This window comes from Xiphias gladius, chromosome 10 (assembly GCF_016859285.1).
Source record: "Xiphias gladius isolate SHS-SW01 ecotype Sanya breed wild chromosome 10, ASM1685928v1, whole genome shotgun sequence".
In the NCBI taxonomy this organism is placed as follows: Eukaryota; Metazoa; Chordata; class Actinopteri; order Istiophoriformes; family Xiphiidae; genus Xiphias; species Xiphias gladius.
The window spans coordinates 23,197,214-23,225,201 of record NC_053409.1 but is presented as its reverse complement, the minus strand read 5'-3'; the positions used below and the strand labels follow the sequence as shown (position 1 = coordinate 23,225,201).

Sequence of the window (27,988 nt, the reverse complement as noted above, 5' to 3'; positions counted from 1 at the left end):
ATGTCGATGACTTGTGATGAGCATTTGATGAACATTTTTCATATTTTATGCTTTTGTATTTTATCCCCTTATTTTCTTTGTAAATTGCTATATGTATGTTCGCAGTCCTGTTACTCGTGCTGCTGCCTGTCCTGGCCAGGATGCTCTCGTAAAAGAGATTTTTAATCTCAATGAGACTTTCCCTGGTGAAATAAGGGTTCGAAAAATAAATATAGACATTTATCATTACACAGTAAGACCTGCATGAATGCTTTCCATACTAATCACTTCAAGTATCACAGACTCTCCATCTCAGCTCCAGTCATCCAGAGTACAATTGCTGGTGGAGAAAACAAAACACTTGACTTTCTGCCCCCCAGTTTTGCTGTTTCCAGCCACATTAAAATAAATAGGTAATTAATCTGTGCCTCGGGGTCTAACAGCAGCACATACCAGCCCTGCGGCTTGCCCACAGGCTCAGAGGCAAGACACAAGCAAAGTGTGGGGTGTTACTCATCAAACATTTTGCGAAGCCATCTGCATATTCACCTGTCTACTCTGTCAAAATGACGCGGAATAATATTTCGATTTGCTCTTTCTTTTATACATAGTTTGTTCGGGACTCATGTGTAATTTTTTTTGTGAAAAAAAGATGCTATCGACTGCCCAAATAACGTTTTTTTTTTTAGAGTAAGTGAAGGCAGCAGCAAAGGAGTGGAAGCTTGCCCAGTCACCTGCAGCGATGGAGGCCAGACGGACGTAGTCGGAGCCCCTCTCCTCAGGTTCATACGGGTAGCTCTCCACCAGGCTGAGCCCTGCCAACACAGAGGAAAGAGGTTTGTTTCCATTGTCATGACTGTTTTCAGCCGCTGAATTTGTCTCTCTAGTATCCTTACACAAACACTCAATATATATCATGAAAGTTGCATACAAAGTTATATAGGGCAGGCAAGATACTGCAAACCACCTCGTGCATGGCTGGATTGACCTGTTAGGGAGCCTTGGGGCAACATTCTGCTGTTGGGGGCACCATACTAGCCCTCCACCCCTAAATTACTGCCCTCTGTGCATTGCGTATTTACCCTCTATAAACATAGGGCCACAAAATTGCCAGTTTTATACAGGACCTGTTGAAGTTTATGTAGTACTTTACCGGTGCAAAATCCCAAACACATTATCAATCAGTCTAGTTAACAAAATCATCTGATAGGCAATGAACCTGTGACTTTCGGGGCCCTGGGGTGCTGGGGCCCTGAGGCAGTTTCCCCGTTTTGCCCAGCTGGTCCACCAGCCTTGACTTCGTGGAAAAGCAGCTTAACTCTGAAGTAAATTAACTGTAAGTGCAAACACAGCAACAAAAGCCGGTAATATGAGGTTAGAAAACAATTAGCAGCACTTTCAGCTATAGAACAAGTCCGGCAAACCAGTACTTTAATATGTAGGTTCCCAAAGGAGCATGAGGTTACTGAAGTAGCTGCGTAGAGGCCACATAATCTTTCTCCAAACAACAGCATGCATGAGTTAATAAATGCAGCTTGTTTAATGTACCAAGAGTGAGTGGTATGTATTGTACCTCACTAATATCTGTTGCACACTCACTCCGACCTGGTAAGAATGACGGCTGAGCTTTACTATTTGTTTTATTAGTTGTCTCCACGACTTGACACGGTCTCCGCATTGCATTTGACTTGCGGGATATTGTCAAGCTTGTTCTACTGTTGGCCTAGTTTTCAGTTGCTCTGAATATATAATTATATGCTAAATGCCCAAATTTGAATGTAACTGTACCAAAAATAATGGGGCTAAATGTAGGAAATGACAGCGCCAAGCATTTGAAGTAAGCACAGAAGTGATAAAATACAATGAGTTTGGATGGAACAAAAGGAACCAGAGCCTTAGTTTGAACTATTTTTGACACAATAATCAGCCCTTTCATTTCAGCCTAGAATTTACTGTTGAGCTGTCTGGAGGTGGACACCCATTTCATGTGTAATGGTCGGCATATACTTGCTAATCCCAGTAACATACTGTACCTGCTCCCGCCCACCTCCTGGGAACGGAGCCATCAGATTCTGTGGATTAATGCCAGTCTTACCGTGCAGCACAGACTGGTGAAGACTCCAGTAGATACTCAGGCAGTTCTTCTCCTTCTTCATGCCTCGTTTACACTGGCAGCCGTGCAGAGGGGTGGACAGCAGCGCCGTCATGGCGTTCTCACACTGGTTTCGCGCCCCGGGCCCCAGCTTCACACTGCCGTCCCCCGCCACACACTGCCTGAGGGTGCGCAGTCGCGGGCTGCAGGTGTCGTCGCTGGAGCAGGTGTCTCCGGCACGCAGGCAGTCCCTCCCGCCCACAGAGAGAGCCATACGTGGGATTCCTGCAGGACGGGAAAGACAGAGGACAGGCTGGCGTCATGCTGTGATCCCCCGTGACGAGAACTGAGCAGGAGACTGGTCATGTAAACGTAAAACCACTGGATGAGAAAAATTTCAGTTTACTGAACCCTGAATAAAGAAACAACACAAAAATCTAATGAAATAAAGGGTTTGTGCTGTAAGTTAAAGTACAGGCAAAACTTGAAGACAGAAATGAAGTGAGTGAAATCATAAAATGATGAATGGTGATGACTTTCTTCTTTACAACCCTACAGTAACCTGGAAAGCGTGTTTTGATTGCACTTTTTGCCTCATAGTCTTTGTACCTGGGCTTTTCAAAATTATGCTAAAGGGGGACCTACATCATTCAAATGACTATGATTCCCCGATTTGTGTTTTGGAGTTCAGCTGCATCTGTATGAAAAATTGGCATAGATCAAAATCTAAATAAATACAACACGGAAAAAACCTACACACTACAACAGACAAGCTATGTTACTGTTCATTTTCTGTCCCTCAGGTACCAGCACCATGTGGACCCAGGTTTGATCTGTGCACCTTGGGTTCAGGTTTGCATCTGTTAGTCATCTTGCACTTTTTACAAAGCTACTGTATTTTAGTGCTTTGTCAAATAATCACAATTCAATTTAAAAGGATACTCCACTAATTTAGTAGTGTGCTTGCATAAAGGATTCACCGAAGCCAGATTTAAAAAAAAGAATGGCCAAACTGATGCAACAGAGGCGGACTTTTAGTCCATAGTATGGGTCAAATTGTGTAAAATTGGTGGATTGCTCCTTTACAAAACAAACCGGTGACTGAATGTGAGATTTTATGATCTGCTGAATCATTGCCAAAACAGTCTAAATTAAATTGGATTTAATTTAATAACTGGATTACATTTTTACATCCCTCGTCAGAAGTGATCAAACTTTGTTTAACGATGCATCTCACTACTGAATTCCGGCATTTTTAAAATTTCATTCATAAACCCCTGGGGGTCGCTATATTATGTATGAATTCATACAGTTGTCACATGGAATACATCTGACACTGCTGACTGGGTTTTGATGAAACTTCGGGGGGGGGGGGGTGCACATCTTACCAATACATCATGACATCCTCAAAAATTACACTGACGTGTTTCAGCTGCAGTCAAAACAATGTGTCATATTTTTCACAGATTGGCCCGGAGAGGGGCTGCACTGTTTGTGGGGGGACGACGTGTTTACTGTTGTCTTGTTTCCCGTGTTGCTAATCAGATGCAAGCCTTATCCCCTAAAGACAGTAAAAGCAAGTATATTCCCAGCTGTCTAAGAGCTCCCGGTCTCCCTCTTAAAAAGGACGTGCCGTTTTCTGATCCATCCACGTGTCTAGTTTGGGATAACACGCACATACATGTTACCGTAAACAAAATGTCTTACTCTAAGAGTAACAACAGGCAAAACATTTTTAAGACGGAATTCAGAATGAATCCACAAAACTAGACGTGAACAAGACTAAGAGTCTACAGCCTTGCTGGCCGCTCTGCGAGGCTGTACCTGGGCCCAGTGGTGCTTTGAGCAGCCCAGAGCAATCCCAAAGTTTGCAAATGTACCAAAATCTGTCAGGTTGGATTTTGGTGAAATGTCTTTAAAATGAGGCACAAGACACCTGGATTATTTTATTTGAGGGAAGGCGCAGTAATAAGACTTTGGAGTCTTGGGTTTGAATATTTCACCCAAGTGTAAACACCGTGTCGCTACAATGAGGAGCTGGAAGGAGCTGATAAAGAATCTATATGAAATACTGTCAGACAGGGTGGAATGAGATGATTTTTAGACTTTAAAGCTGTATGTTCAGGGGTTATATTTTCTTATGTATCAAGGCTACTGCTATGCACTGCTCTCTGGGTATTTTATAAGGTAATTAAAAACTACACAAAGTAAGAAGAATCGGTTATCCGCTGCATGAGAGATTCCCACGTCCAAAAACCCCCCACTCGCTGAGACTTTCTGTGTGGCGAGTTTCAGTAATTAAATCTTAATCAAATTGGATTCCATCTCGGCTCAATCAAGTGAGGAAGAGCGGAGGCAGTATCCCGGCGAAAGCAGGGGCTGACTAATTTTCCTCCGACAGACTGACGAAACTGTCAGCACTCTATGTCTCCATTTGACTCAAACTGAAACTTCTCCCCTGGGGGATGTGGCCTTAGAGATGATCAGATGAAACCAAAAAAGGGTTACGGCATGCCTGAATCAGGTTCACATCCCTAGCCGGAGCCTGCCGCACTTGCGGAGAAGGGGGGTTTACCGCCACGCGCCCAGCCGGAGACTTCTCAGCCTTTCAGAGGAGTCGGCTAATCTACGGTCAGGCTGTCAATAAAGGTCTAGGCAGACGGCGAGGCAAGGAGCTTGTTACTACGGGTTTGGGATGTTTGTCGATGCTATTAAGAGAAAGCATCTGCCAGTCAAGTGAAGAGCTCATCTTCGCTGAGGTCTTGACAGGCGCCACTTAGTGTGTCAAAAAAATATCTCTCCCAACAACTCATTTTTACCACTGTAGAGTCTTAAAATCTGATATACTTTATGTAAAGCAAAAGGGAGGAGGAAAAAAAAATGCAGGGCGAGATAATGTCATTCGTTTTCGATGCAAATCAGCTCCACTCAAGAGTTTTCTTGGATCAGGTGATGGTACCTTGGAAGAAGCGGAGGAATCCGCCTTATGTCAAGAAACTTCGTTTGCTCTGAGAAAAATTGTCAAAACGCAGATTTACATTGGAAATACACAATATTATCTCACTCCTGTGGCGGTTTTCTTCACTCGCTTTAAGGGAAACAATATTTAAGCATATTTTGACTCATTTGGTTTGCCCTGTCTTACGTGGAACTGCAGGTGGGAACAGACCATGTGGGCGGTGCGTGTGGGTGCTCCGATGCGGCGGGTGGGGCAGAGAGGAACCTTAAAGACAGGTTTGGCTTCCCCTGGCTTCCATGTAGGAGAAAAAGCCGCCGGTGAGCAGCTGCAGTGCAAATCTTATTAAATTGCAACTAATCCAGTGTGGAGAGAGGTTTGATATTTGTCTGAGAAATTAAGCGCCACTCCAGATTGCAAGAGATAACCGTTTGCCTGGAAACAGAGCGGCGGCGCACTGGCAGTTCAAAGAGAGACAGTCAAAACCAATTAGGAGAAATCAGTTGCCTTGTCATTCAAATTCGTTCCATCTTATATGCCTCCCTGTTTATCCCATTGAGGTAAATAATCCATTTGAGCCCTCTCTCTCTCTCCTTTTTTGTTTATTTTCCTCTTTGTTTCCGTTTTTCTGATTTCCTCTTTGCTCGCGTCATCCTCTCCACTTATCTCTCTGTTGTCGGCCCTGCTCTTCTGCGTGTTCTCTCTTTTTTTTTTCCTCTCATCACCCACTCACGCACAAGCACACCTGACATGGTTCAAGGAGCAGATTCTGAATTTAAAGAAATATTTTCAAGGAAGAGGGGTTCTCAAAAAACAAGACTGAATTAACTTTTCATTCCTGTGACCTTAGGCAGTTCGTGCTTCGCTCTGACAGCTGAAAACAAAATCAGCCGAGACGAATTTGTGGTGTTTTTGACAGACAAAGAGTGGGACTGTCAAAATTAGCATCAAATGATCTTTGTGTTGATAACTCCGGAGGACAGCGGGAGTCACGGAGAGAGTAATAAGGAATTTAACTAATTAATAACTAATTGTACAATAAAGATAGGCGTTAAAAAATTTTACAAATTAATGTATTAATCTATGAATAAATAGACTAAATTACAAGGTAATTAATTATTTGATATTTTAATGGGCAATAAAAAGAGGATTTATAAAAAGGATTTACAAATGAAATATTAATCCATCAATAAATCGTTCAAATTAAAAAGGGGGTTTCTAAAAATAACAAAACAGTCGATAATTATGTAATTTAAAAATATATCAATGAATTAAAAAATAAATATTAGAATTTAAAAATCTACTTGAAAATGCAGTTTAAAATGGGAAATAAATCACTGGATTCAGAAACTGAATTAAAAATTCAGATTTTAATCAGGCATTTAAAGGGGCAATTTCCTTTCCCATTTTTATTCCCTTTTGAATTTGAACTATTTATTGATGGATTAATATTTCATTCGTAAATTATTTTGATAATTCTTCTTTTATTGCCCATTACATGATCAATTAATGAATTACCCTATAATTTGGTCTATTGTTTCATAGATTAATACCTTAATTTGTGAACAGATTTCTGAAAGCACATTTTCATTGTACAATTAGTTATTAATTAATAACACGCCTTATTACTATTTCCATGACACTTGCGGTCCTCCATGGACACAGTGGTGAGTCTAAATAACTTTTAGACAACAATGGGTGAGATTAACGAGAACACCTTGAAACAAACATGAAATAACTGCTTTTTTATGCCCCTCTGTCTGTCTCCGCTCGGTTCTGTACTTAAATGAAACAGGTGTAGGGATGGTGCCAGAACTCGAGCTCACCTCCGCTCATCGGGTGGCTCCTCGTGCCTCTCCGCTTCCGACCTCAAGCCCAGGCTGCTCTACAGCCACCGGGGCATCAGTCGCTGCCATCAGCCTCTGGCTACCGGCCGACGAGGGGAAAGCTCCCCTTAAAATCTATAAGAGCTGCTCCACACTGAAAGCACCGCATTCTTGTCACGTCGGATACAGAAGGCTCGGTAAGATCTACTCATCGATAACTGATGTTCATCAGCGTTTGATGATAAAGCCGGGACGAGAACAGTGACATCGATGACAAAGATGTAATGAATTATGTGTTCTCATACCGTAAGCTTAACTCAGCTTTTTTTTATACAAGTCAATATCCCAGAAGACAACAACAGTAACACCTACTGCTCATTCATCTTTAAAGCTGTGTTCCCTAAAGCGAGAATCTGAGTGAAGGATTTATTATAATCCCATTGTTGGATTATAAACCCCCTGTGTTTTTAATTTCTATGAATTATTGTAACTTTCTTTTCATTATTTGAAAATGTCTTTTTCACACAGACAGCTCCTAATGCTCCACTGGCTGTCTGGGGGGGGGGCATTTCTTTTGAAACTGAACTGCCACACAAGGTTTCCTCCATTTTTTAAACATATTGTATTTTTTTTATATATATATATATATATATATATATATAAAGATTTTTTTTAAAATATTTTATCCTGTCTGTATTTTTTTTTTTCTTGATGAGTTTAGTCTAATCAGTAGAGAGCTGGGCTGGGTTGCTGCTGCGGGTAGTGCTGAAACACATATTTGACTTAATGATTGTTTTATCAAGCGGAAAAAAAAATCATATTATTGTATAATGAATATCTTTGGGTTTGGGACTGTCTGTTGGACAAAAGACAGACACTCTGAACACATCATCTTGGGCTCTCAGAAACGGATTGGTATTTGGCTAGACCGCAACAGCGGCGTCAGCCCCATAAACGCCAACATTACACCACTGGTCGGCCCGGCCGAGTGTTGGAGTTTCCCCATTGGCAGTTGCTCTTTCAAAAAGAACGGGCTCAAACAGTTTCTATTGCGTCATCGGGGGGGTGGGGCGTTTACAGGCAGTGTTGCCAACTTTTTGTCGCTAGATTTACTGACTTTCACATCCTTTTAGCGACCCTTCTCCACAAAAGCACCTAGTGACAAATCTGGCGACGTTTTGGACAAACCGCAGTATTGCCCCCCAAGCCCGAGGTTGGGCTTTCCCTCCGCAGCCACACCTCTCTATGTGTCTCACTCTATTGATGTCAGCTCACAAAGACATGAATGTGTACAAGTAAATATGGCTGAAATCAAAGCACAGACGAAGTTTTGACCTGGTCTTGTTTTGATTATTTTTGGAAATTTTGTGGATTAAATACAACACTGCCTTCTAGAGACAGAAGGGAGTACTTTGAGTTCTCTAAACATACAAATAAATAAAATGATCATGCTTTCTATAATATTGATAGGGAAAACAAATTAAATATGTTGTCAGTCTTGATACTTGCTATTTTGTTACTTTGTGCTCGTTAAAAACATTTCGTCTTTGTGTTAATAAAAAATACCGGTGGCATTATTTTTCTTTTAAAACTTGTCTGCTGTTACACATTGGTACTATAAAAACATAGCGTCTGTGAAATGAATGGATTGAGTGAAAAAAATAATCATTAGCTCCAGCTCTAGTCGTGGGCGTGTAAACTTGATCGAGACATTGTACGGGATACTGAGCTACACATATAAACCTGACTTTAAGGTGGAACAGCTTACTTTACAAAGATTTCAAAGAGACTATTCCCAAGACAATGCAGCATTAGACAAAATCCGTTCAGTCAAGCCTGAAAGTCAATATCTGTGCAGCACCTCTTAAACTCTTAGCTCCAAGTTTCAGCTCTGAGTTCACAATATTGACTGAGCTGACCGAGATGTAAGCTCATAAGTGACGTGTGATGTTTTCTCGCTTTAAATTGATGCATTGTGCGTGTTGTTGTTTGTAACTTTTTTACATTTACGGTGTATTCACTAGACGCCGCGCAATAACCATCTTTCTCTTCATCAGTTGCTGTACGGTTGAGTGACTTGCCATATATACAGACTGATGAATCCTATTAGGGATAACAGGCTCCTGGATTGCTTGGTAAATCTTACTATCAAGGGACAATGCTTTTGTTACTGTATATTGTATTTCCCTATTCGTTAACTGGGCCTCCCCGAACACTTTTTAACCAAGATGACTCACTGTGTCTGCTGGGGTCTCCTCTGCTCCTTTGTCTCTGTTCTCACAGCTACTAATAATGCCCTCTCTCCTCCCCAGCAGCGTTGCCAAAACAAAAAAAGCAATACTCTTCCCATAAAGGCACACACACAAACACATACGTCAATGTGAAACGAAAATCATGCTCTTGTGAATCCACTCATACACACAGTCACACATTAGTGAAAAAAACTATTTCTACATATTACCATAAATTTAGTTTGCAGCACGACGTCTTTGGACAACAATTGGCCCTCCAAATATGTGGCGGTGGGGTCCTTTTGCTCTGTATCATCGATTCAGCAAAACACGATCAAATTTAGAGGAGGACCGAGAGACCACTCTGGCTGTGATGCAGAATGCTAATTTCCTTCCCAGATCCCTCAGTGACTAATCCATCCCAAAGAAAGTCAATATCATCCCGCAGCTTTTCCAGAATAACCATGCTACTGCGATTTGGACATTTTTCTTTGTCTTCTTAGAATTGCATGTGCGTGTGGGCATCGTCGTCTTTGAGGCCTGAAAGCTCGTTGAGACTATTTTTACCATTTCAAAAACCCACTTTGCCGGTGAGAAAATAACTATACTCGTGATTTGCAGACACATTTATGTTCTGCAAGATAATAATACATTGATTTGAGACTGAGCTCCTCATTGGTGTGAGTGATGTGATAGGAGAATGAAATGATTATGGCAGTGAAATTACATTACTACTATAGATCAGTATTTGAAAAATAAATCAAAGACAAAGGCTCAAAACTTCAATCAATGGCTCTAAAAAGTCTAAATTGGATATTATGATAATGAATAAAATTCATATTTGTGAATGTAAATTAGAGGTCCTGCATGAAAGTACTGTCGTAATATCTAACACAGCTAGAATAGCATTAGTCTTTGACTGAAAATTTCAAACCTTCGCATGACTATTTTGAAGTAGAGAGCAACCTAATACATTTACGTAAGTACTGTGCTTAAGCACAAATTTGAGATGCTAAGACTTTACTTGACTTTCAACTTTTCCTGGTGTATAATGTTTGTTCACTCTCACTTACAGTGAAAATGTGAAAGCTGACTTTTTATTGCAATGGAATACTGCAATTTTTATGCCACTGCTACTTCTCCATATGAGCACTTCCTCTGCCATTCTCCTACCTGCTGCAAATTTATGTGAAATGTAGCGACGTCCCAAAACAGAATTTTGCCGTATGAAGAAACCGTTTCAAATTCCTCCTCTTACTCCAAATTTAAAAGAATTTCAGCACACGTACTTGAGAGCTTCCAAAAAATCTTGCCAGAACAAAAGAGAGTCAGTAGTCATGCGAGCAGCTCCGAGAGACTGCGTGCTTTGAGCTAAATGAAAGGTGAACATAGTAATATTGCCTTACAGAGCCATGCCCCACGAAAAGCTGTATAATGCAGCAGTAAACTGGATGTCATCATGGCTCCGAAACCCTCATTGTCATTCTTTGTGCATGGTTCCTGTTGTAACGTCAGCTTCTGATAATTTGTCCAATCACAAGTTCCATTCTTTTCAGTAGTGGAGTTATTTTACTTCTTTTTGGTCCGACAGTGCAGTCTGAGATTACTGGGGGCCAGCAAAGAACTTCTCATTCCAAGTGTTAAGATGTATTGCTGCCCAGTGTGGCTGACTTCTTTCTGTTGAGCTGAAGAACTGAATCCTCGGGCAATTGAAAGTTTCCTCCAGAGAGGCTGGTCAGCCACTGGGGAGGGCAGCGAATTAAGCCTTTTTCGAACCAACGGTGAGACTGGTGAATAACATCATTCTGGATCCTCAGCGTGTCAGCCTTGATGGCCAACCTATAACATCAAGGGGGCACTTTAGAACTGTGAAAAGAACAACTGCAGCAGCTCTTTTGCTCCCAGTTCCTTCAGGATTTTAAATCAGGACTGAGCCTTTTGTCCAAACACAAATGTACATGGAAACACAAGGTATCTACAAACACACACAGGATGACGAGTTGGATACAATAGCTGCAGTTTTAGTAAAAAGATAAAACTGTTTCAGTCTGAAATAACATTATGCTTGATGTTTTGAGGACTGAGGCTACACTGATGTGTTTTTGTTGGATGTTTTATGTGATATATATTGTTCTGTTCCTGGTTACAGAATTAATTTACATAGAAATGGAAATACAGTCATAGTGGCTGTAGTGCAGTCTCACTTTTGACTTAGAATATTGTGAGGCACCAAATCTTTAGTTAGATGAAGAGATCCATACCACTCTCACATCTGTCTGTTCAGTATGAGGCTGGAGCCAGCAGCTGGTTAGCCTAGCTTAGCACAAAGACTGGAAACAGGGGGAAACAGCCAGCCTGCCTTGTTTGTTAAATCTGTACCGAAACTGAAGTATATAGAAACAATAAAATAAAAAAATTCCGTATTACGGGTTTCCCCTGTATTGTCTTCATGCTGTGCTAAACCTGCCTCTAAGGTTAGGCGACATTAGGCTTACATTAAGCCTCCCTGGTTCAATTCCGGCCGGGGACCTTTCGTTGCATGTGGCCCATCTACGTCCAACGTTTCCTTTCTGTCTCTACATTATCAACCATCAAGTAAAAACAAAGATGACCAAAAAATAATCTTTACAAATCAAAAAACCAACGACAATAACAAAATACTGCAAATCCAGCATTATATTACTGTGTGCCCTGAGGAATGAATCATATGAACAAGGTGTATGTCCTAAAGCATGGTCACCGAGCCCATTAGAGGGCATAGCTGACAGCATGCTGAACCACGTCCACCCAGCCAGCTGCACCCTGTTGTACCATGCCAAGAAGCAAGAGGAGGGTGTAGTACAAGATGACAATGATCCTGACCACAGAACAACTGGTTGTCAACAACAAAACATCCTATTATCCCCTGCTCTCACTATGTTATTCTCATCTTTAGTTGTATTAATGTGCTGCTCAAGTATGCAAAGCAGAACAGGTGTTTACATCTTTTATTTGTCAATATTGAGATGGACTGGGACAAAAAATGGGCTTAATAACTGTTGTAGGTCACAGTGTTGGTAGAAAAATACACTTTAAATGTCATCAGTTTGTGAGTAAAATGCTCAGTTGTGAGGAGAGGGACTGGCGAGAGGATGTTTATTTTGAATTGGAGACTTGATAAAAAAGCCCAATGTCAGTCCAGATGTAATTGTTGCCAATTTTTTTCAGTTAGAGAACAATCTGGGGAAACGGGGCTATTTGTTTCATCTATTGTGTAAGTGCTGTCATTCTGACCTTTAAAATCCTGCAAGTATCAAATCCTCTGAAATCCCCAAAAACTGAGCCCAAACGGTGCATTTTAATGTCTAGGATCCTGGAAAAGAACCGTATTCTCACTGCAACCCCGTTAATAAGAGTGCCAGCTAAAATGTAAAATACAGAAAACACTACTGGGTCTGAAAAAAATGTGAGCTGACATTTACTTTCACTTGTTTGGGTATATACTTTTCAGGAATCATCACTACATTTAATATTATGCTTTTTCAGTCTCAAAAAGAGACAAAGAATAGTGCACAGTCAACCTATGCATCCATCCATCTGTGTAGCTCATGGTTTGGGTCGCAAGCAGGGCAAACTGACCAGCCCACACATCGTCGAGATTATGGGATCCCAAAGTGCTCCGGTGCTTGCTGGGAGGTGTAATCACACCAGTGGGTCCCGGGTCTGCCCAGTGATCTCCTCCCATGCCTCATACCTGGGACACTGCAAAAAAGAGGAGGCGTAGGGGACAATTTTTCCAAGTACCTGAACCACCTCAACTGGCTTCTCTCAATGGGATGGAGCAGTGGGTCAGCTCATTCAGTCACATAAAGTTAGGCCTGCCACCTGGCAGAGAAATCCCATCGCCAAATCTTATGGCAACGATCTTACTCTTTTGGCTTCTATGACAAAGCTAGTTGAATAGGTGGTAAGATAAACCAGTAAATTCCGACTTTGGCTTTCAAACTCAGAGCTCTTTCCGCCATCGCCTTTTAATATAAAACCAACATCAGTGCCCCCAACCGGGACTCAACCACTCAGACTCACAATTGGCTGCAAACCACCCCAGTACACATTCAAGACTATAGTGTTGAAACCAAATGACAACACCTTCTGCAAATAACAAAGATGCCAGCCTCCATATACCATCAGACTTGGTACTCTCCAGGCCTCAGCTGTGCCTTTTTGTCCTGTTGATGAAAATCTCAAATAGGAGAAGTTGCAAGACCCACATACTGTACTTGTGGTGTCATTCCACTAGCAAATTCCACTGCCATCTTGATCAAAGTATTCTCATGTTCCAGACCCAGGACACAATTTGATTCCTTCTAAATCTGTGGCTCAAAACTAATCTTAAATCTTATTTCCAGGACCTTGGAATAGACTTTTCCAAGAAAGGCGGATTTGTTTGATTCCCCATGACCTGGAACAACACTTCCAGTCCCCCTATTTAAAAATTGATGATTTCACACCTTTGTGCCAGTCCATGGGTATTGTGCCCATAATCCATGTGACACCTGTTGACCATAAATGACCCAACGATATCCTTAAGCATATCAGCCTGCAAATGAGAAGCTTAAGGACAATGAACAAATGATCTCCAAACCTCCAATTCATCCAGCTGAGCCCTCATCACAGGTTGTGTCTACCATGTTGAGGTGTTTCTCATAGGGGTCATTCCACCTTTCAGCAAAACCCTGTGTTCAGGTTATCAGTTCCGTGCTCATGTGGAAAAAATCCTGATGTCTTACCTCCTCTTAGGACATTAAATACATTTCCAGAAAATCTGAGGTGTCACCTGAAAGTAAACCTCTGTAACTCTGCGGCCTCCTGCCAGACTAAGGTTTTAGACTCCCTAACCTGCCTCCCCTTCAGTGAGCACAGGGTTGCAGCCAGTGTGCAAACCAGGCTTGGAAAACATCCTTTTGCAGCTTGACAGTCTCCATCACAGGTGCCGTTCACCACCGAGTTCTTGGATTTCCAATTGAACAGTCTCCAAACATCTTCTGACTCTATCAACACCAATGACAGAGGCTTCAAAGGTTAATTGGGACATCATTGCCCCAACCTTTGTCTGGAAAAATACACACTGATCCTTTGTACTGTGGATTTGTTTCACCAGTCTAAAAATACAAAATCCATAAGCAGAGGTATTAGTGTACACCCTGCTGGTGTTGTTTTTCTTCCTGGCCTCAACCTCTCCATACTTCCCTATTGTAACATTTGATCCCACTGGCATTTGGCACATTTTACTAATGTGCATTGTTGTTTTCTGGCATAGAGTTTTGCCATATTACTCTGATATTTTTATACTGTTGCATTGTTCTATACTCACTGTCCCCCAGAGACAAACTTCTATAGTCTGATTAGAGTACAGAAGGAAGCTCTATGAAAGATTCAGGGATTTAAGCTCCTTATTTTTCTCTCTCTTTCTAAATACACACAAAATAGTTACATTCCCCACCCTCTTCTGCATAATCTCATATCTCCCCTCCTTTCTTTTAAACACTGATCAGTCACAACATTAAAACCAGTTACCGTTTTTAAGGTGTATGACATTATATACACACACACACACACACACACACACACACACACACACACACACACACACACACACACACACACACACACATACATACATATATATATATATATAGGTGACAAATTAAAGGAAAAACAACATAAAATGTTGGTAAGGTGATGTGCCACAACGTGCCGCCAGCTTTTATGTTCCTTGACATTGACGCTACAAGTCTCTGAACTCTACTGGAGGGATGGACACCATTTCTCCAAAAGGCATATATGTCAAACATGTCAGTCCAAAATCTCCCACGGGTGTTGAGCTGGGTTGAGATCTGGTGACTGAGGAGGCCAAAGCATATGATTCACATCATTTCCGTACTCATCAAACCTTTCAGGGGCCCCCCTATGCCTTATGGACGGGGGCATTGCCACCCTTTTTCCTCCCGTAATTTTTCAGGTTTCTCCTTTATTTTGTCACCCAGTAACTGGCTTTCATATTGTGGCCGATCTGTGTAAGTATGCATGCATGTATGAATGAATGAACACAGTCTCTCTGCAGCATGCTTAAAAAAATATGCATATCAACACCAAAATACAAAAAGATGCCTCACTCTTTACCCTGAACGTGCTCTTTGGTGATGCCGCACCCCTTCACTTCACCTCCCAAGGATACTCTTTCATGTTGTGTATGTTTTCCTGTGTGTTTGGCTGAGAGAAAAAGAGCTCTGCGTGTGTACGTGCATGTTCGATTTTGGGTTTCTACCTGTCTGCGTTTACAAGTCTTGGCTGAGAATTACATTCTTTAGCTGTAAAAGTGTGTGTCTTCCTGTCAGCATCCGCCTCCCATTTGTCTATTTACAGTGTTTGCGTGCGAGCAAAAATGTTTGTACACATTTGTGTACAAACATTTTTCTGAAGGCGGAAATAATCATATTGTTTGAATTAATCTCAAGTGGGCAGAGCTATAGAAACAAAGCTCTTTTAAACGTTTGCAAATGGAAAACTTGACCGACAAATTGGGAACTTATTCTTTGAAATTCTTTTTTTTATTCATCACACCACTGTCTTCTATCATCTTGAAAGGTTGCCAGGTCAGCTAAAAAAAACATGACTCCGGGCCAATACCGCTTTTCTTGACATAAAAGTTAAACTAATCTATGCCAGTGAAGCCATTTTGGAGGCTTGCAATAGCCCAACATCTTACTAAGACACTTTATGTCATCTTGTTCTTTAATTTGTCACCATCTGTACAGTATCTGTATATTTTTAGTAATCACTGAGTTGTTTCACATAAGTGTGAAGTCGTGCAAATATGTGAAAAGCGTAAGTTTATCAGAATTTTACTAATTCTTGTTAGCCTGGTTGCAGACCTCTATCTCACGGCCCCTGCACCTCAGATTTTTTAAGCAGTTCAACTAGGTCGGGTTCTGGGCTCACTGTCTGCTGTTTCGACCATTTTGCGGAGCAGTCGACCAGTTATAAAGTAGTAGACAGGATTAAGAATGGGGACATCATCTTCCAACATAGCCTATTGAGCTAGCTAGCTAGCTAGCTAGCTAGCTAGCTTGCAGGGGCGCCTTCACGGGGGGGGGGTTAAAGATGCAGACATTTGTTTGAATGTTGTTCCACGTCTTGTCCTTTCTCCACTGTTGATTGTCTAATGAAAGGCATAACAATACTTAACAACACCTAGCTACTTAGATACACTCAAAATAGCGGCAGGAAAAAGTAGATAAGAAGGAATGAAATCAACTTAAGTCAACGACCCTTGATGTATTTCTTTGATCAGTATCAAAAACATTAACTTCTGCTTCTAACAAATGATATTAGAGCTGCAAAGATTAGATGATCAATCGATTGGTTGATCAACAGTAAATTAATTAGCAACTATTTTGATAATTGATTAATAATTTCAGTAATTTTTCCAGCAAACATTTATAATATTCTCAGGTTTCAGCTTCTCAAATTTGAGGATTTACCTGCTTTTCTTTGTCATATCTGACAGTAAATTGAATATCTTTGAGTTTTGGACAGTCAGTGGGACATAAAGAGCGAACTGAAGATATGACTGTGGGCTTAGAGAAATCGTAAATGGCAATTTTTCACTATTGTTCAACATTTTATAGACTAAACGACTGATCAATTAATTGAGAAAAGAAAAAAAACAATACAAAATAAGCCCTTTTCAAACAGAAATCAATCAATCAATGAGAATATCAAGTGCTTAGCAGTAAAAACAAAGCTATCAGAATAACAATCATTTCTCACATGCTCAATCAGAGAAAAATGACTGTACTGATTATTGGGTATTGATGCGTACTAACAGTTTAGTAATAGTTGTCCTCAGCCTGTGCTCTCGCTGCTCCATGCTCTGTCCATGGTGCTGAATCTGGAGCCGACAGGAACTGCCCCTAGCACAGTGTTGGACTGGATATATACAGTACAGTAAACAGTGCTGGGCAAGTTACTGGAATAATGGGATAATTTACTCATTAAATATCAGCCATTAAAAAGTAATTACAGTACTTTCCATTACTCAGCCCAGTTTTGATAAAGTTGCCTCCACACCCACACATGACATCCTCTGTAGTTAACACATGTAAAAAAAAAAAGAAAAGGAATGTAAAATTGTAAATGTACTACATTAACGTAGCTATTTTCAGAGGATGAAAGCACTTTATTATTCCTCTCATTTCCTCTCATTCACCTATTCACACAGTAACACATCAATGGCAGGTGGCTGGCCTGGCTGTCAGGGGCAATTCGGGGTTGGTGGGGGTGTTGTTCTCATGTTTTACCCATGAACGATTCAACATGTGGAGATACTGTAGTTTTACAAGCAGCCAGCCTACAGAGAAAAACGTTTGAATGTATTTACATGTCATCAGCCTCAGCCCTTTGCACACAGTACTCCAGAAGCCCCGTCCCCAGTGTAAAGGTCCATATATCCTCCAACTCTGAACGAAACCCCGCTGAGCCCTCAAATGTAGGCTTGCCAGTTTCAACCAGTAGGAAGCCGGCTAAGTAGACAGCCCACGTAAATAATACCGGGGGTACCATATCCTTCCTTTTTTGGTCTGAACTAGCTGCCAACCCAACATGTACTGGACCAGTGCAGCTGTTATAAACCCTCCTATCAAACCCAGCAAACAAAACTGACCCCCAAAAACATCAAAGTAATTGAACATTATTAAGATCAGTAACCAATGTAATTACTGAATTTTAAATTCCCTCACACCACATGTAGCTGAAACAAAGGAATCACATTAAAGTTAGTCGTTACTCAGTAATGTGTTACTGCCATATAAACTGTAGCTATTGATTTCTATGTGCTGGATCTAATGTGTGTTCGACGGATTTTATTGTTGAGCCCTTGTTTTCAGTCAGATTTGTGTTGTGCCTCATCAAACTTCTGAATTAGTGTGCAATCTTCTATTATACACCAGGAAATAAACGTTTGTCTGCTGTGAAATGGCTTTAATACCCTAATCTGTCACATGCATGGAAATGAGGGAGTATACGTGGACACAATGAATGTATGCCCCTGCCTGCTTGTGTGTGCTTCCCTCTGTGTTGAGTGTGACCGCAGGAGAGCGCGACCATGTGACTGCCCCTGTTGAGCTTTCTCTGTGTTTTGTAAAGTGTATGTCTGCCTCTACTCATACATGTGCCCGGGTCAGATGAGGTTACGGGACGAGGACGCGTCGATTGCAAGCCTGGCCTGTAAATGCATCAGAGACCCCCAATTATAACTTTTATAAAGAGCTCTCCAAATGTGTGTTTTAACCCGGAGGGCACAGGTCAGCAGACAATTAGCAACAGGGGAAAAAAAGAACTTTTCAATGAGAGTTAAAAACTAACCTTGAAACTGGCAAATGGAGCTCTTTGTTCAGTGAGATGGTTTCCGGCCTTCGTGAAGGCGGCGTCATTACTGAGGTATGTTATCGTTTTTGTTCTCCGCTGTAGATGCCCTCGCTGGCCACGAATCCACTCCGCATTAATTACTGATTGTGGATGCATTCTAATTAACGGCGTCATTCCAAAAGATAAAAATAGACAGGACTTTGATGTTAGCGCTTGGCAAAGCTCTGTGGTCACATACTCCTTGGGAAATGACCCGTGATGAGCAAAGGAGGTGAGTTGATGTTTCCTTATGTAAGGCTGCAGATTAAAAGATGCACCAATGGTTTTCGGCATCCCCTTTTTCTGAGTTAGAAGAGCGTTCTGCTCCATATGAGATCAGGATGAAATGATAATGTGTATTGACAGATTCACTCCGGACTCTTTCTGTCTCTCTCCAGCTACTTTATGCTCTGTAACACCTTCACAGCAATATCATTCCACATGAAAAAAATCCTCATTTTGAATCTCGTGGCTACGTCCAATGGAAAATGTTTGTGCTTTGGCTGGGTTTGACGTCACTGTGCAAGAGTGACTTTGAAAATGAATTTCGGCCATGTTTTTTTACTCTATTTATATGCCATTGCTGGTGCTGTTTATGGCAGTATTCTCCTGGTAATTTGGCCTAGTCAGTGGAGGGCATCGCGGTATTAATGTGGCCCTTGTCACTTCGAGGAGAGCTTTCTCAGTTTAGCTCTCTGCTCATGAGTTTGGAGCCAGAGGCATCTGTTTAATGAGGATTACAGACACTGTGACAGGGGCAAGCTGACCCAATACGAGCGAGGCCCAAGCCAGTGGTCTGTCCTACTGTTCTATATGTACATCCTCACTGAAGCAGACACTTAAACCCACATACACGAATAATACACAAAACCTGCAGAGACAGATGAAGTCAGACACAAATGACTAGCTACGCTCTCTTTGTGTCAAAAGCAATTTGAAGTGCCTACTGTAGACTGCCAGGTCTGGAAAGGCTTCTCTATGTTCATTCATATGAGCATGCTGAGAGCCTCCATCTGCACCAGTGTTTCACCCGCAAATCGTTTGCTGCTGGGGTGGAAAAGACCTTGAAATGGCATTTAGACCACTGGATGGGGAAAAAAAAAAAAAAAAAAAAAACCAACTCGCACTTGTAAAATGTTGTAAACATTTTAAGTACAGTATATGACACTAAATCAGTGAAACAAAAAGAAGTGCACTGGTTTTAATAAAAAAAAAAAAGTACTGTATTCTTTTATTACCTCAGTGATCACTGTGGAGAAATGTTGCCTTCTCTTGCCTTCATTACACAGGGAACTCTTCAGCACTGACACGATCAGTCCATTAGCTTCGTCGACATTCTTATTTTGTGTTCAAAACACTAAAGGTGTGTTCATACAAGCATATTTGGGGAACGTTATTCAAATATCGCAGCCCTTAATCCCCAATGTAAGACAGGAAGCAGTAATGAAATAAAATTTAGTAATCAAGTAGTTGATGCAAATACAACTTTGAGGTACCTCACGTGAGTATTTCTACTTCGGGCCACTGCACCGCGTTTCAAAGGTGGATACTGTAGTTTTTACCTCGCTGTGTTTAAGGGACAGCTGCAGTCACTGGTCACAGTGCGCATTCAGATTTGACATACAAAGGTGTGCTAGGCTTAAATGCATCGGTAATAATAATTAGAATGGTATCATTGTCAACACTCATAGGGTCCTTTTTTCCTTCATTGAGTACTTTGGTTTTTGATACTTTAACTACATTTTTCTAATAGTACTCAAACCCTTTTTCCGATGCATTTTTTTACAGTGTTGTGTTGCTGCTTTAGCCTTAGGAAAGAACCTGAATAGTTTTTCCGCTGCTTCCAGGCGCACATTACACAACAATTACAAGCCTGCGCAGAGCAGTCTGCAGTGGTTTGAGAGTAACAGCATGCGAGAAGAACAACAACCAGCGGTTGGCTTCTACTACAGTACTTATTTTGTTCGTATGTTCCTACTGGTGTGGTGAATCATGAGACAGAGTCAGATTTCTCCTGACACCTTTGCCCTCAAAGTATCAAGCAAACTGGAATAACTGGTTACAAAAAGTCTGTCCAGTCCAATTAAAAAGCTAATTATACCTTCATGTGACTTTTATCTGCAGGTTCAAGCTGAACAATGTGATTTTATATTAACCTAATTAAAAAAAAAAAAGGCTAAGGATAAGAAAAAAGTGTGGTTTGAAAGAATTCAGACTGCAGGTGTAATGGGACCTTAAAATCTGTTGCCGTTGCAAACAACATGCTCTAAAGCAGCTATGAAAGTACATGACAGTGAATCTCTCTACTAAAAGCAGTGCTAACGATACTCACTGAAGCAGCATTGCTTTTAGTGGCTGTCGTGACCAAAAAAACAAAACAAAAACAAAATCCCAGCTCAGCCTGGACTGAGTGAAGTAGTCTAACTATTCACTAGCAGAGGAGAAACTAGTCCACACTCACTCGACACGAGGAATTGGAAGTGAGTTCTCTCTTGGCTCCGATGTGAGCGTGTAGGCAGCAGCTGCTGCTGCTGCAGAGAGAGAAAACTCCTCAGAAAAGAAGAAGACAGCTGAAGTTTTGGTGAAGTAGTTTTAATTAACTGCTGGAACCGAGCCCTCGGTTGCACTTTATAGGAGACTTGATCCTTTTTTAAAATATAAGCCTATTTTTTTCAGGTATCAGCTTATTGTATACCAATCTAGAAAAGCACTCTGACCCGTAGAATCGTACATATTTTCCCTGGTGCTTTGCTTGTTCCACTGGCTCATTTGTACAATCCTATAACCCAAATATTGTTTACTATTACTACTGTATATAAAAATGTGCCGTTGTACCGTAGATTTCTACAAATCATAACCTGTTAATCTGACAGTATTTGCCCAGTGTTGCCTCCCAAAAATAGAAGTTAATTAGCTTTAATAAAATTCAAGGCAAAACATGTTGTCGAGTTACATTATCTTTCAATTTTTTATTTTTTTTAGTATGTTAGCATTAATGGAAATCCCGGTAATACTATTTGTGGTGATATTTTTTGGTCGCATTCATTATTTTGAAATACTTATTTAAAATCCTCCATATAAAAATCTGGTTGAGGATGGGACTATAACAATTCCATGTGCAGCGCAAAAAATCAGTAGCTTAAGCATTGTGTATTAATTGTGTATTTTGAGAGAAACTTGGCACATAAACAACAGCCTCGATCGTTTCCGATTTTTTCTATTAATGAAAGCATATTTTAAACTGCGCTAGCCCCAAAAGGACCTCATTTACCATATGATGGCATTAAGAGCTACTTTTTGCAACACTTCTGGGTAGATAGGGACATGAAATGGAGATGAGAAACAATTTTAACTGATCTACTGATTTGAAAATATTTGTGTTTTGTGCAGTGAAATTGGTAAAACTGGTAAAAACTAAAAATAATGAAACACAGAGTATGTACACTATGTGCCTCCCTGTGTAACTTTGCCTTTTTTACATCATGCTTGGCTGAATCTGCCCTTTGAGTTCATTTCAAAGGTGCTGGACCTCATCATGATGGATGTGAAAAGGTCTGGCATAAGGTATATACTAACCTTGTTTTACATAAGTAACACTAAAGGGAGAATGATCTGGAATATTGACAGACCAAGAATAAATTCCGCATCTGTGCATAAATGGGTTTCACTGTAACTGAAGCAGCCAACCTCTTCCAGCCTCAAGTGTGTTTTCAAGCACGACGGCACCGCTGATGGTTGGAGTTGGTCAGGATGTGGGTTGAGTCATTGATCCACTTGATGCAGAGTGTTGTTTCGTTCACTTTTAATAAAGTGATTACCACCTGATTGCCAAAACACACTTCTCTCTCCAGCGCATGCAGTGTTGCTGGCCGCTGTAGGGTTCATTCCAGGTACATCGCTTGCCAGGAAAATCTAGAGATGATTTGCTGCACACATTTTTTGTAACATACATCATCACATTTGGACTGGGAAAGGATATCAAGTCATTCCGAGTCAAAGGACTGGATGTCAAGTGACGTCGTAAGTGACTGCTGTTTAAGTCAGCCTTTTTCAGCAGATTTATGATTTGAGTCTTACTCCAATCCGCACCTTTAATAATTGTTGAGTGAACAACTATGTGTTTTGTGTAACCGAGTTTCATCTGCTGAAATCAAACATGGAGGAATAGGGATCTGACCAAGCATTGAATACTTGACAGGTTTTGGACACATTTTGGGCAGCATATAAATTATTGAGGTTTGATACCCAGCCCTCCTGTGTGAACTGGAGCTTAGGTGGAGATGGTAAGCATGCTCTCAACAAAACGTTCTCTGTACCTCGCACAGACTGGGGGCAATTCGACAAACGGTTAGAGAGAAAACACCTCTTACTTGTTGGTTGAGGGTTGCTGCAAAAGGCTGAGATGAAACAACCAATTTGAGCTGGATTCACAAAGTAACACAGGGTCTGACTTTAACTCTTTGTGATGCAGATCTGATCTTCTAATGGACGGTTACACAAGAACGACCCACGTGGCATCTGACTCTGTTTAGTCTATAATTCAAAGCAACTGATTAATGAAAAGCCTCACAGACATCATAGAATCAGAACCCAACCTGTTTAAACAGCAAAGATAGCCTTCTGTGTGTCACAAAGAGATAAAAGTTTGATTATCTTTTTCTATTGTGAATGCAGCTTTAGTTTATGTATGCAGATGCCTCGTGGAACCAATTCATGAGCTTAGAATTATGATGGTCCCATCTGCATGCAGAGCAGTTCTGCCATTATCAAGGGTGGAGAAAAAAAAAAACACTTTTGCATGTGCATGTTTTAATCATTACTGGATACTTTCAACTTAGGCCTCTTTTTGTTTGTACATTGCCAACAGACACAGGCCACAACTCTATCCGAAAATAAAATACACTCCAGCTTTTCAAACTATCGTTATACAAGGTGAAGGTAAAAACTAGGAAAGTAAGACCCAATTTGAAAATAGTAAACTGGAATAAAAACCAGGGCTTTAAGGGGTGGAAAGAGTACTGGAAAATTAAAAAAAGTAAAATGACTGTTACTTAAAAGATTTTTTTTTCACTGCATATATGCTGTTCCCAGGGGAAAGCAACTAATTAATTCCAGCCTGCACATGCCGTCTGTGCATACACCTGAAAATTTAAAAATATATGGCTGATAGTAACACATATATATGGATGGGTCTGCAGACTCACCAGCAGCTTCTTCTCTGCTGCAGCTGCTGATTTGGCTCTTCTCATTTGTTGCGTTCTCACACAGCTAATCATAGCTTCAGCATGTGACTTTTGTTTTCACTGTGTAACTGTATTTGGACTTTAAACGTAGCAAAGCAAAGTAAAATACCTGAGTTAAAAAAAACGCTTAAAGGGGCAATGTGTTAGAATTGGAAAACGGTCGAATTCATACTCCAAACCAATAGGGGGCAAAAAACAAGGAAATGCACACTTTGGTCAGTCCTACCCCTCCCTTCCCCCTGTGCCATAGCAGCAGCTAGAGCAGCAGCACCAATAGCTGAGCTTGAGGAAAGATGGAGGAATGTCGCAGAGAGAGGACGGCTGCAACACAGGTTTATAACCTACTCATAGCTAGTACTTCTCCATCCTCTCATGTTGGACCGAGGGCAGACTGGACGCTGCGGTGACTCACTATCGCCTCTTGAGGTACAAAGTGGTATTACGAGACGGGAGGTTGGTTAGCACGCTAACTTCAGCGGATATCTCTGCAACACAATAAAAGGATGTCTTTGACATGAAGTCAAAACTGTTATTTCTTCACATTCTGTTGATAATATGACTTAATTTTAGAATGTTTTAAACTAAAGTTCTTACATATTGCCCCTTTAAGTAAGAGTGAATTTATTGATTTTTCAAACAATCCAAAAAGTGCAAGTACACAAAAAACGACTTTGTTACAGTGATGAAAATGTGACTTGTTACTTCGACCCCTGACCAATTTTGACCAAAATGTCAGCTGGAACCAGATAATAACAAGGTTCCTTTGGGAATCACAGAATGAGTCAAGCACCGGCTGTGAGATGAAGCAAGAAAATTGAACCCTGCTCACCGTCTCCTACACTGACTTCTCTGTACAGTATGTCAGCAGAAAGAGGAGACTTCAGGTGATTGTGAAATCCAAGAGAGCCACGATGTGATCGCATGACTCTGTTAATCCGATTCAAAAAGGTCTGTAGTTTTCCATTATAGTGGTGTTTGGATGCATGCTTAGTTGGGACATAAACATCCAAGCTCTTCTCCTGTCCTCTATTCTCTGGATTTACTGGTTCGTAAAAATCAGAATTATACCAATACATATTGTGTAAAATGGCTGACGGAGGTCACAAGAACGAACATATTTTTCATATATTTATCCTTCACTTCCCGACAACTCTCATTAAAACTCATAAAAGGTTATTGAGGATTAACCTACGCCAAAGGTCCGAATACCAGTCCTCCGACCCAAACTACTATATAAGTCGTTTTTCCCTCCCCTCGGACATGACCCACTGGCAGGCATACCAGACCTTCGCCGTCATGACGTCTGAGATTCCTGGTACTGATTGAAAAGGTCAGCTCTATTGTCTGCAGCATTGTGTGTGTGATGTCTGTGAGATTTAACTGGACTACGGAATGACTCTGAGAGGAAGGAGTGTGACATTGGTGGCAAATTGAGTCATTCGGGTAACAAAGTCCGTATCCAGAAGGAAATTACTGCTAAAAATCAGGGCATTATCTGTTCACATCCGAGTAATGTACCAATACCAGTCAGTCCATGCGTGTCCAGACTCATATTATATATGTAGTGAAGAATTTGAAGGGATTTAATAAAAGGTATTAAGTATATTTTATCATAATTGGCATATGAATTCTTGAGTTATGGCCCAAAACGTGTTTTGTGAGGTCACAGTGACCTTGACCTTTGACCCCCAAACTTTAACTGGTTCATCCTTGAGTCCAAGTCAACGTTTGAAATTTGAGGAAATTCACTGAAGTCGTTCCTGACGTATCTCGTTCAAGAAGCTTTCTGGGGGCTGTTATCCTACTGCACTGAGGCTCAAGTGTGCTGGTGTATGTGAATTTTTTTTTTTTTTTCATGAAAAGGAAATCCAGACTTCACTATATTGCACTGTTCACTTTGATAAATGTTCTCCATTTATTGCAAGAATATATGAAGAACAGTGGTTCTTATCTTTGAGGCAGGCAAACAAATAACAAAAAACTTCTGTAATAATAGGAAAACTTTCGGAGAAAAAGGAAACAAAGGGCTTAGCGCCTGCACATAATTTTTATGACTAAGGATATTGTAACCTTTGCACTTTGCACTCTGAAGGAGAACAACTGATTTAATGGACTCAATTTAGAAAATTTAGTACGGAAGTCTGATAAAATGCTCCCAAAAGACTTTACAGAAATAAGCTCGTAAATGTGCCCCCCCCCGCTTCCCCTCTCCCGAGGGGATGTTGTCTGTCATTGACCCGGATAAAGCTGAAAGTTAATGTTTTTACTATGAGGCCTTGCCATGGGCTTATTCAAAGGAGTCCCTGAATTATATAATCAAAGGATTATATAATTCAGGGAAACGTAACTTTGAAGTAAGTGGGCAGAAGAAACTTTGTGGTCAGTTAGTGCTGAGCGGAAAGTGTGTGCGTGCACGTTATCAGCCCTTAAGGTGACACATGCATTCAAATTATACACAGATATACACGATGTAACGTGGCTGAAATACGGATGAGCCTCACTTTGGTGGCATCCTGTAAGGTATTTGGGATAATTACAAATCGGCTGCTGAAATACTGACAAGGTTGGGGAATTTCAGCAAGCTTTGTGTCTCGGTGTCACTGTCACTGAGGCTGCCATTCCAGATCATTGGGCATGTGTACTCTTTGCCGCTGGGGACTCTCTGTCAGTACGGTTTTGTTTGGCTGTTACTGTCTGTGCAATTTGTAATATAGACAAACATTTTTTTTTGAATTAACTGTACTTTTTTATGTCGGCAATAGTAGAACAAGATGTTCTAGATTCATTCCTTATTTCCTCAAATTATCCTCAAGACTTTCAAAACACCTTAAGTACTGTTCATTGTACAGTGACAAGCAGTTAGTATATAATAGGAATAGTTGGAAAGAGTGAATTCATTTTTTGTTACTCTCTACTCCTCTCCTTTAGTATGTAAGACTCCCTCCTTTTCATCTAGTTTGTTAATGCGGTGTGGTTCTACTGTGTGAATTGGATTGTAGTTTGTGAAGGTTTTTTTTGCTTTTTAAAAGTTACACAAACACAACAACAACTACTGCTACTATACTACAACTTCAATTACATTTTCTTTATTTCCTTTTCTTTGTTAAACAGTTTAAGAGCAGAACAAGTTGTAAACGCAACACTGACATATACTCCCCGTATGAACTTCTGACAGCTAATGTGTTAGCAAACACATCTAGGAGACACAGAGCAACATTAGCATTCATTTGGAGCTGCGTTTCTGGTGAGCTTATGAATGTACTTCCAATAGTCACTTTCCTTTTAGTTTTTTTTTTTGGTCTCCACCAACTCCTGAGAGAGTACCTGCCTTTTTAGTGGCTAAATGGTTCGCTATGCTCGCCAGCTATCGGCTAACTTTGTTCGCTGTTTGGCGCTGGGCAGACAATATATGGTAGGATTATTGGAGTTGTCCTGAAAACAGCTGCCTGCTGCAGGACTTGCAGGCCCTAAAACTAAAACTATGGGCAGAAAGATGCTAATACACTCCTTAGAGTTGAACTGCAGGCTTGTGTCATAATTCTCTGCAGTTTTAGAGAGCCCTTTCACATTACATGCAGCCATATGACCGACTGTTAAAATAGAAATATTGGTTAGTGCAGCTTTAAAAGTCTTACTGAGCTTAAAATCTCTTTTTTAAAGGGCAATCTTATTAGCAATGCAGCATTAAAGCAGCAATAAACACAATCTAGCAAACAAAAACAGGCCAAACTATCACACACTACACAGAACAGCATAGAGATTATAAACATAGAGAATATCCAGACCAAAATTTAAAAACATGAATACAATTTCAAGTGACCATCCAAATAAATTAGAAAAAAACAACAACACTGGCCAAGAGTGTTATTCCTATAAAACTGACTTGAATCCATGAAGTGCTATTACCTTTAATAACTTCAGGTCCTCATGTATATTATTCCAAATTGAGGGAGAATTCAACAACAACAACAATAACTACTGCTGCTGCTAATGACAATAATAGTAATCCAGTGGCATCATGGAACAAACATATTTCGGTTCTCAATAAATACTGCAGTAATGAAATTAAAAAAAACTGAAGAAATAGAGCCTGCGCTCTGTAGTTGTACTATTCAAACTCTTCTGATAATGAAGCACTTGCAAACGTGCCGCTTTAAGGGTGTTAATGAAGTTATACGTTGTGGCATCACAGAAAATATTGTCATCTATTTTTT

The 27,988-nt window shown here is 40.7% G+C and overlaps 1 protein-coding gene across 1 annotated transcript in view; it reads right to left on the bottom strand.

Annotated features, from left to right (window-relative positions):
• Positions 1 to 27,988, bottom strand: part of gfra4a (GDNF family receptor alpha 4a) — a 125,089-nt gene that overhangs the window by 29,259 nt on the left and 67,842 nt on the right. The window contains exons 2-3 of the mRNA XM_040137820.1: positions 2,075 to 2,356; positions 714 to 794 (exon numbers count right to left, since the gene is read on the bottom strand). Coding sequence (XP_039993754.1) covers positions 714 to 794; positions 2,075 to 2,356 — 363 coding nt within the window. The remainder of the gene's footprint in view (positions 1 to 713; positions 795 to 2,074; positions 2,357 to 27,988) is intronic.